The sequence below is a fragment of the Poecilia latipinna genome, unplaced genomic scaffold (assembly GCF_001443285.1).
Source record: "Poecilia latipinna isolate Pla-1442-1.1 unplaced genomic scaffold, P_latipinna-1.0 Scaffold371, whole genome shotgun sequence".
Classification (NCBI taxonomy): domain Eukaryota; kingdom Metazoa; phylum Chordata; class Actinopteri; order Cyprinodontiformes; family Poeciliidae; genus Poecilia; species Poecilia latipinna.
In genome coordinates, this window is record NW_015112987.1 from 341,975 (window position 1) to 350,938 (window position 8,964).

An 8,964-nucleotide genomic window follows, 5' to 3' on the forward strand; every position below is an offset into this window, starting at 1 on the left:
GAAGCGACCCATGAAAACATCAACATTCAGGATCCTCCTTCAGGGTTTTTTATTCATTTTGGTTTTATAAATAAGACAAACCAGTAAGATCTCATGTTTCAGATCAACAGTAACTCACAGCTCACTTTTATTCTGAAATCTGACTATTTGATTTTATTAAACGTTGGGTTGTTCTGATGTTTGTGCAGGTAAAGTACAAGCTGAGACATTTAATTAAAGAAACATCTAAATCATTGTCTGATCTTCAGCCAGTCATGATCTTATAGTCTTATAATCGCTGCCATGTGATTGGCTAATTGTGTAAATAAAGCGATGTATACTTTATTCCCAGCTAGAGAGTGAAACACATTTCTCTGTGAAGCGACCCAGGCTTTATGGAGATCATGTCCATCATGTGAAGTGAGCAGCGACTGACGGGTTTGGTTTGCAGAGTTGAAGCTAAGCTGCGTCTTCCTGCAGCGTCCCGATGGCGAGGCGTTGGAGCGCTGGGACACGGCCACCGCCCAGGAGCAGCTGCTGCTCCTCAGACAGTTCCTGCGCTTCGGAGAGACTCGGCCCATCGTGGAGGAGATGATCCTGCAGCACCTGGAGGGCGAAGCGCTCCTGCCTCACCAGCAGCCAGACGCTCCGCTGAATGACTGGAGAATCGGTTCTCTGAGAGACGCCCGGCCGGCGGACAGCAGCGCTGCCTCAGGAAACGTCCCAGGAGGCCAGTCGGTGCTCCTGCCGTTCCATTTCCCACAGTCAGCCGTCTTCAGCTCAGCACAGGTGATGATTCTTGTCCCTTCATGTAAAGATCCAGAGCATATTTTAAATTTGCTCCTCCTGTTTCTGCAGGAAGCTTTTCCTTCCCCTGAGTCTCAAACCGTCCTGCAGGACTTCAGGAAGAACAAACTGGTTCAGAAACACGACAGACATCGATGTGGGGAAGACCACGGCTCGGTCCGGCAGAGATCAGAACCGGCCTCGTCCATGAAAACCGACCCGGACAAGTCAAATCCGTCACCGTGGCAACAGAACCCCATCCTCCACCACGACCGGGTTTTCCTCCAGAAGAGACTGATCCAGGAGAAAACTGCTTCCTTTTCCTCTTCCTTCAACTTCTCACTTCCACCTTCCTCCCTGATGTGTTCTCCAGTCCCCTCCTCTTCCTCCTCCTCCTCCTCTCGCCTTCCTCAAACGCTTCCCTCCTTCTCCTCCTCTTTCCTCAGGCCTCTTCACTCCTTTTCTTCCCCTCTCCTCCCTGTTACGTCGCCGTGTTCGTCCCTCCATCCTCTCCCGTCTTCCCTTTGCTCCTTCCCTTCCCTCCTGGCGGCTGGAGGGCGGAGGGGCAGGGTCAGCTGTGGCGTCTGTGGGAAAAGCTTCTATGACAAAGGTGAGCAAACGGGACCTGAAGGTGAAAACTTCATAAAAACCAGACAAAATGAGGTCAAAGGTCAGCTCCGTTCAGGGTGAAACAATGTATGAAAGGATAACATATGTCATTACAAACATCCAAAAACTCAACATGAGATCTTTAAAATGATTACAAGATTATTTAACAGAATAATTATAATTGTATAAAAAGTAAAACCAAACTGTTGATAATGTGATAAACATTTAAAGGTCTCTCCTGACTAAGTCCTGGTTATTGGTGAAGATGTTTAGAGCTGCAGACTGTAACTTTTATAAAATATATTTTTACTTATTTGTTAAACGGTTGTGACAGTTTATGAGACAGATAATCTGTGAAAACATCAATTTTTCCATCTCCTCCCTGAAAACAACCAATCAGCCAGGAGGCGGGGCTTAGTGCTGTCAATCATACTCATGCACTCGCTACTAAATGTGATGACTTACCATCAGTGTCCATGCTAACTAGCATAGCATTTACGACAGGCTGTGCTAGCTGCAGCGTAGTACATAGAGAAGGGTGGAGGATGAGAAGCACCAGACGTAGGATGATTGACAGCACTAAGACCCGCCTCCTAGCTCTGATTGGTTGCTACTAGTTAGCACTGGGATAAGGAAGAGGAGTTCAATGTTTTCTCAGATTGTCTCATATCAGATCATGTCACAACATGATGACAGATTCAACAAATATGTAAATAAATAAAAGTTCTTTGAACTGAACAAACATCCAGACGCGTTTGTGCTAAGCTAAATAAAATGATCGATGCTAACAGCGTTTCGTTTGCTGTGTTTGGACAGGAACCCTGAAGATCCACTACAACGCCGTCCACCTGAAGATCAAACACCGCTGCACCGTTCTGGGCTGCTCCATGGTGTTCAGCTCCCTGCGCAGCCGCAACCGGCACAGCGCCAACCCGAACCCGCGGCTGCACACGGCCGGCAGCAGAGACGCTCAGCCGTACCGAAACACGCTGTGTGGGCAGAGCAGCGCTCACGCTCCAACACAGAGACACCGAGAGAAACAGGAAACACAGGGAAGCAGGAACGATGATTCCTCTCACAACGCGCCTCGGGAAGCCGCCTCCCCGACTCCGCCTCTCGTCCCTCCAGCTCCGCCCTCTGGGGCCTTCCCGCCCTCAGGGGCCTTCCCGCCCTCAGGGGCCTTCCCGCCCTCAGGGGCCTTCCCGTCTTCACTTACTGACCTGCAGACTGGTCAGCAGTGGTGGCAGAAGAATCAGTCCTTACCACAGAAGAAGAAACCCAGGAAGTCAAGCATGCCACTGAAAATAGAAAGAGAGAATATTCAAAGCAGCAAACATGAAGGCGAGAGCTGAAAGACTCTGAAATCTTGTTTTCAGTAATAAAAAATTGAGCAGGAGCTTCAGTATGTCACAGCTTTGAAATGATTCTGAATTCACACATTTTTGCACTTTTACAAATATGACGTACTTTGTGTCCACTGGCTGTATTTACTTGTAATTATTCAATGATAAACTTCATATATCACACCTGAAACTCATTTTATAAACCTTTCATCAAATTACCAACTGCTAACTTAATACAAAAATTCAAATTTAGGATTTAATGAGAAGTGAAAGTGCAAAGAATCATCTTCATACTTTGTTGTTACCATGGCGACCATCAGATGCTGTCAGTAATCTTTGTGTTTGAGCTGAGTTTGTTCACAAATGCATCAGCAAATAAAACCTAATTAACAGTGATTGTTGTGTTAGCTCGACCAATTAAGCTGCTCCGTCTCCCAGATTTCACCAAATCTATATTTAAACACTGTTAGTGATGCTGATGTTCTTAGTAGGAAGAGGGGCCTCTAAAGCAGATTCTGCCTCAGGCCCCATAAAACCTCGGGCTGGCCCTGCATGCCGAGCTAGAACCGCTGCGCTGCGCATCAGGCCCTGCGCATTGGGGGGCATTGCCCGCCCACAGAGTCAGCAGGTCCCCCCCTGGACCGGAAGCTGTTTGTTTTTAATAAGTGGCCAACTCTCTGTTATTCCTATATCGATTTGATACAGTAGGGGCTTCCACACTTCCCATATCTGTTCCCTCTGTCACTTTGCTCAGCAGTTAAAACTGCTTAATCCGTTTTTAACACGTCGTAACCTGTTTTTCTGAGCCGCCTTCAAACGCAACATGAGCGCTAAGTCGCTCGCGCTGGGTTTCCACCTGTGAAGGAGACCTGCTGCTGCTGGGCGGAGCTACAGGTGTGTTAGAGTTCAGACACTGAGTTTTTCAGATGCCAACCAGCTGATCCAGTCCTGAAAATGTTACTCTGTTGCCATGGTTACCCAGGACAACGGACTGCTCAGCATCCAGAACCAGAGCAGAGTAGATGTCCCATCACATATCTGGACCATTGCACTCCGGAACTGAAGGGGGCGCTATTTCCTGTATTATCAACAGGTTACACTTTGTTTTTCTTTTGAAAATTGTATTCCAGTATCTATAAAAGTTCATTTAATACAACAGCTTAATTCACTCAGTAAAATACATTTAGAATGTAAAACAAGTTTTAACACTTTATTTATGTTCTTGATGAAGATATTCTGCTTACAGACGACAAAAGATTAGAATATTACATCAGATTAATAATTAATCTGCCACTTTGTGCTCACCTTCCACCAGCAGAGTTCTGGGTGTGCGCTGAAGAGGAACATTTTCATTTGCAGAGTTTGCAGTTTTCCTTTGACATGGATCCCAAAATTCAGACGTCAACATGAGACCAGAGCTGATGACCTCATGACCTGCTGCGACGAGCAAGAATAACCTTCAAGATTTAGGGAAGGGTCATGAAGGGGTCACAGTACTGCTGCAGCTCTGACCAGGTGAATAATCAGGTTCTGCTGTGGAGCTTCAGGCAGCAGAAAATACGCCCACCGCTGTAATGTGAGTTATTCACCTGGTGGGGGAGCAATTCACCCCGAGGCCCCAGGGTCAGAAGCCCCCACCCCTGATGGCCGTTTTCATGACCCCATCATTTAGCTTGGTTGAAATAAAATGTCCAAATGTAAAACGTTATGTGGACTGCACATTCTTGCAGATGTCAGATGAAAACCTCCAGCTTCCTGCTGCTGCTCTCATGTGGTGGAACGTCTGTTTGACGTGCAAGTTCAAAAAATAACCAGACAGAAACGAGAGTGACCACTTCTATTTCAGCATTTACATGCAAAGGTACCTAAATGAGACACATGCAGCACTTAAAATGTGACGTTCTCACTCTGTAGTACATAAAATAAATTCATTTAAAGTTGTGCTGTCATCAGCACTGCCCTGTAGTTTAGTTTTGTTGCCAAGTTTTAAAAAAAAACAAGTTTGCTACCATGTTTTTTTTGCCTTCACATTTATTCATGAAATTTGATAGCAAACAGTCAGAACATGAGAAAAATTCAAATACATTCAAATGCTTCTGTGATTTTACGTCAAACTGAGAAAGACACTCAACAAGGACAGGAAAAAGGCATATTATACAAATTAAACTTTTCTAACATGTTTATGAATCATCACTTGGGTCCTGCATCCTGAAGGCGTTTCCTCGTTACGCCTTTTCTGACGTGGGAACTCCTGAATTAAAACACCTGAGGATGGGAAACACTCTCCTCTTCTGAGAACTACACAGCCGTTCCCTTCATTTAGAGCGGTTTGTTTTGGTAGTTGACCAGCAGGCAGGCCACTGTAAATAGTTTATTAATGTTTCCAGCCATAGATAAAGGGATAACAGAATCAAACAGTTTGTTTTCTTTAACTCTCCGGGTTACCCGCTCAACGTGAACGCGCAGACGGGCGACTTTCTGTGCCTGCAGGACGTTTTGAGACGCCATCTGTGGTTTTGGGCTGAGAAAAGGTGGACAGTACACCTTACACTTCACACAGCCAGAGATCAGGAATCCTTTATCCACCATGACGGCCATGTCTTCAGTAAGACGGTCAGCCAAGCCCGACCTCAGAAACAGCTCCGTGTCACTTACTGACCCCTCATAGAGTGAAGACACAAAGGTCACGGCACCGTGGGGAGCCACTCCCATCAGACCTCTCATTACGCACTGAGACTTGGATTTGGAGGACATGTCAGTGTGGAAGAGAGCAGAAGCAGGAGTTTGGCATCTGAGCTCAGAGCATCCAACTATCACCTGAGTATCTGGAAAATCTCTGAAGTCCTCTGGGAGCTGAGCTCGGATGGCGTCTGCATCGATCCAGATGCACAAAGAACCCAGAAGAGAGTACAAATAATCGGCCCACGAACAAATAATGCGGCTTGCAGTGGAAGGGTGAATCTGGAACCGGTTTGCTAGGTCTCCTTCCTGCAGACCTGCAGCCAGGTACATCTGGAACAGGAGCAGCTCGTCGATGGGCTGCAAGGAATCCTTCTGGAAAAAGAAGAAACAACAGCAGACAAACAGTTAAAATACACAAATATACACTTTTATTTACCTGCTTAATTATTTAAAAAAAAGAAAACAAGTAACCAGTAGAACAACATGAACAAAATTATTATCTTACCACCACTTTTCTGTTTGAAAGCAGCAGGAAGAAGCAAACCCTTATTATCTCAACTACATCACTGAACCACTCAATTATCAGAAACTGAAAACGAAATGTCTGGAGATGACGCGTTCTAGTATAATCTGTGGTAAAACGCCCGTTTCCTGCCGTCTTGCGGTGTGTGCTGCGTGCTTCCAGAAGCTGCAGATACGAACCGTGTGTGTTGATCTGACAGCAGTTCCTGCTTCGCTGCTTCCCTCAGCGGCTCCTGATGAACGAATCATTTTATGGACAGACGGTTCAATGAGCCTCCAAAACATCAGGAAGAGGCGATAACTCTCAAATCTGTTGGTCCAGAACGCAGAAACAGGAGATTATTCAGTATTTCACTAAGAAGAGCCGAGAATAGAGCTACTTCAAAAGAAAGAATTTTAGTTATTTTGTTTTATGTTAGAAATAATGCAAAAATACTTCCAGTAACATTATATAATGCTTATTTTTACTTGATCTCCAACATTAGTTTAAAACAATAACAAGTGCGACTTTAGTGAACTGTAAACGTGTTTACTGCATTTTTGGGTTAAAATATAATTCAGTTAAGAAACTGGAGGCGGGGTGAGTAACCAAAATAAAAAATAAAATAATTTGCAGTGTTTGAGCTCACCTGGTGTAGAACCGGATGTCGTCATCGGATCCTACGAACCTTTGTAATCCAAAACTGGATGGGATTTTCAGTTCTTCGACTTGTTTCTTTATTTCTTCTTTTAAAGTCTCATTTTCATTTCCTGCCGTGTCCAGGTCGGCTGGTTCTGGGACAGAGCAGTAATCATGATCCAGGAGGCTGAATCCTACGGGCGGGTCAGCGGCTCGGCCGTCTGGGTCAGGCCTGCTCTCCGGCTCCTGCTGACCGGCTCTGGGAGGCTGGACGCTCTGGTGGCTCCAGGGAAACAACACAGGGACGGCTCCTCTCTTCACCATCCGTCTGCCCCCGGCAGCTTTAGGCTGAAGCAGCTGATCCGGAGTGAAGTGAAGGCTGCACACTTTGCTGTGCAGCGTTAGCTTCAACTTGTCCCGCCGAATAGTTACAAGCCACTGCCTTCTTAACTCAGGGTGGCTTGGAAATCCGTGAAAACTTAACAGTCCGTTATATTTGGAGGAGGCTGTGCACTGAGGAACGCAGCAGTGCTCATGGTACTGCTTCGTCTGCTTCTGAAATATCACTTTGTCTTTCCTAGCAGTCATGGTTACTCAAAACGGAAACAAGGAAGTCGCATTTCGCTCTTGCGGATGTGACGTCGCACCGTACGCGCGACGTCACATCCGCATGTGTCTGTGAATGGGACATGCTGAGACAGAAAAAAGCCTCCTGGACGTAGGCAGGTATAAACATATCGGCTACAGCAGTCAGTCAGTTTTCTGAGGGTTTTTAATCTGGTGACGTTGAGATGCCTGAGATTTTCATGCTTTTGGTTGATTGACTAAAATTCTGGTCGGGAAGTTGAACCTGAGCAGACGGGAAGAGACACGAGCAGCGGGCAGAAATGCTTCGTCTCAACAGACTCCAGGTCCGATCTGGTCCGTTCTGGTCCGGTCCAAACGGTGACCGGTGACACCGGCCTGCCGTCTGCTGCTCTGCCCGGCAGAGAGGCGTCCTGCCCGGGTTCTGCTGCGGCGCTGATCCGGTCAACTGCAAAACAACCTAAATATCAACCAATAGATACAACTAATTTTAAAACAACTATGTTTTATCCACAGCACATACATAATATAGTTTTAGAGTAATTTAGAGAAAATAACATTTAATATTTTATAATGTAGGACTGAAGAAAATCATGTTAGCTTTGAAAATGTACATTCATGTAAGATCATTCCAGTTTATCTTGTGCAGTTTTAAAATAATTTAGAGAAACTGTGAATATGTATTAAAACTACATCCCTGATATAGTTTTTATCCCAATAACTATTCTGGGGATAAACTGGCTTGATGCTGAACTGTTTCTCCAGCCCTGAGTTTTATGGAGAGCAAATTGTGCCAAATGACAATAAACTAATTATTTAAATGTGTCTTTTAAATGGGTCTTTTGATCCATCTTTAAATAATACAAGTTTATTAATAAATTGCTTACTGAAAAATGTACAATAAAGAATCTGAAATATGTTTTTTTTAATTTCTGATTAATTTATGCAAATATAAGTCAACAAGTCTTAATAAAATGTTCAGATTTAATTTAAATTTCAATTCAAATCATGAACTTCCTGAACAAACTGAACTTTATCTCCTGGTCAGGATCCAGAGCTGCAGATCGTCACCGTGTTGAGGAGGAGAAATGGAGCAGAACAGAGAGGCTGTGGGACCGGATAATTCCTGGAGCGAGGCTCAAACTCTGGCTGGTTCTGAGGAGAGGACGGGCTGCAGGCCCACATTTCAGGACCAGAACCAAGAACCATTTGGAGAAAGAATAAAATGATCCAGCAGGGATCAGGATGAGATGAAGGTGTTTAACATGTTTCATGTTTCCAGCAGGTTCTGGACCTTCAGAACCAGCTGGTCTGGACTCCAGGTCAGCCACCTTCAGCAGCCGCTTCACCAAACTATGAAGAACCAGACGGGGAACCTCTGAGTCCCTGAGATCCACTAGACACGTTCTGTCTGAGCATCCATGAAAAATAATAAAACAAGAGTTATAAAACTTAAAGCTGCTTTCAGCTCACTGATGAACTGCTGATCATCTGAAGCCAAGCAGAGATCCGAACTGATTGGTTGATCCAAACCAACCAATCAGCAGATGGAGCCTCTCATTACATTCATGCATTATGAAAATGCATCGATAAGAACAGGAAAAACTAAATATTTATACATTTGTTGTCAAAAATGCATGTATGAGGAAAAGGCTAAAGAAAATGTGTTAAAAATAAATGAAAAATAAAATGTTTTAATTTCTGCTTTTATCCTTAATTATGTCAGTTTTGGTTCTCCATAGTTCTTCCCCTAATCATTGAAAATTATTATTATTATTATTTTATTATTATTATTATTGTACCTGCAAATAGAAATCTGGATTTAGTTTGGATTTGCAG

The 8,964-nt window shown here is 44.5% G+C and overlaps 2 protein-coding genes across 3 annotated transcripts in view; one reads left to right on the forward strand and one right to left on the reverse strand.

The window, feature by feature from the left end:
- Positions 1-3,242, forward strand: part of LOC106949961 (zinc finger protein basonuclin-2) — an 8,144-nt gene extending 4,902 nt beyond the window's left edge. The window contains exons 4-6 of one of the 2 annotated variants that reach the window (XM_015036531.1): positions 460-768; positions 838-1,375; positions 2,191-3,242. In XM_015036531.1, the coding sequence (XP_014892017.1) occupies positions 460-768; positions 838-1,375; positions 2,191-2,726 (1,383 nt within the window). In that variant the 3' untranslated portion in view covers positions 2,727-3,242. Of the gene's footprint in view, positions 1-459; positions 1,376-2,190 lie in introns of both variants that reach the window. The other variant, XM_015036530.1, reaches the window with a different exon arrangement.
- Positions 3,243-4,730: 1,488 nt separating this feature from the next.
- LOC106949963 (uncharacterized) lies at positions 4,731-7,228 on the reverse strand. The gene is made up of 3 exons (XM_015036533.1): positions 6,551-7,228; positions 6,102-6,231; positions 4,731-5,771 (listed from the first exon to the last, which is right to left on the reverse strand). The coding sequence occupies exons 1-3, from the start codon at positions 7,126-7,128 to the stop codon at positions 5,037-5,039; spliced, it is 1,443 nt and encodes a 480-aa protein (XP_014892019.1). The 5' UTR covers positions 7,129-7,228; the 3' UTR covers positions 4,731-5,036.
- Positions 7,229-8,964: the final 1,736 nt, after the last annotated feature.

Excerpts from the sequence above, each read along its gene's own strand:
- LOC106949963 (XM_015036533.1), bottom strand. The coding sequence starts at position 7,128 with ATGACTGCTAGGAAAGACAAAGTGATATTTCAGAAGCAGACGAAGCAG. Across the intron at positions 6,232-6,550 it reads GACATCCGGTTCTACACCAG|ATTTGAGAGTTATCGCCTCT; the intron begins GTGAGCTCAAAC and ends CTGGACCAACAG. Across the intron at positions 5,772-6,101 it reads CTGTCAGATCAACACACACG|AAGGATTCCTTGCAGCCCAT; the intron begins GTTCGTATCTGC and ends TTCTTTTTCCAG.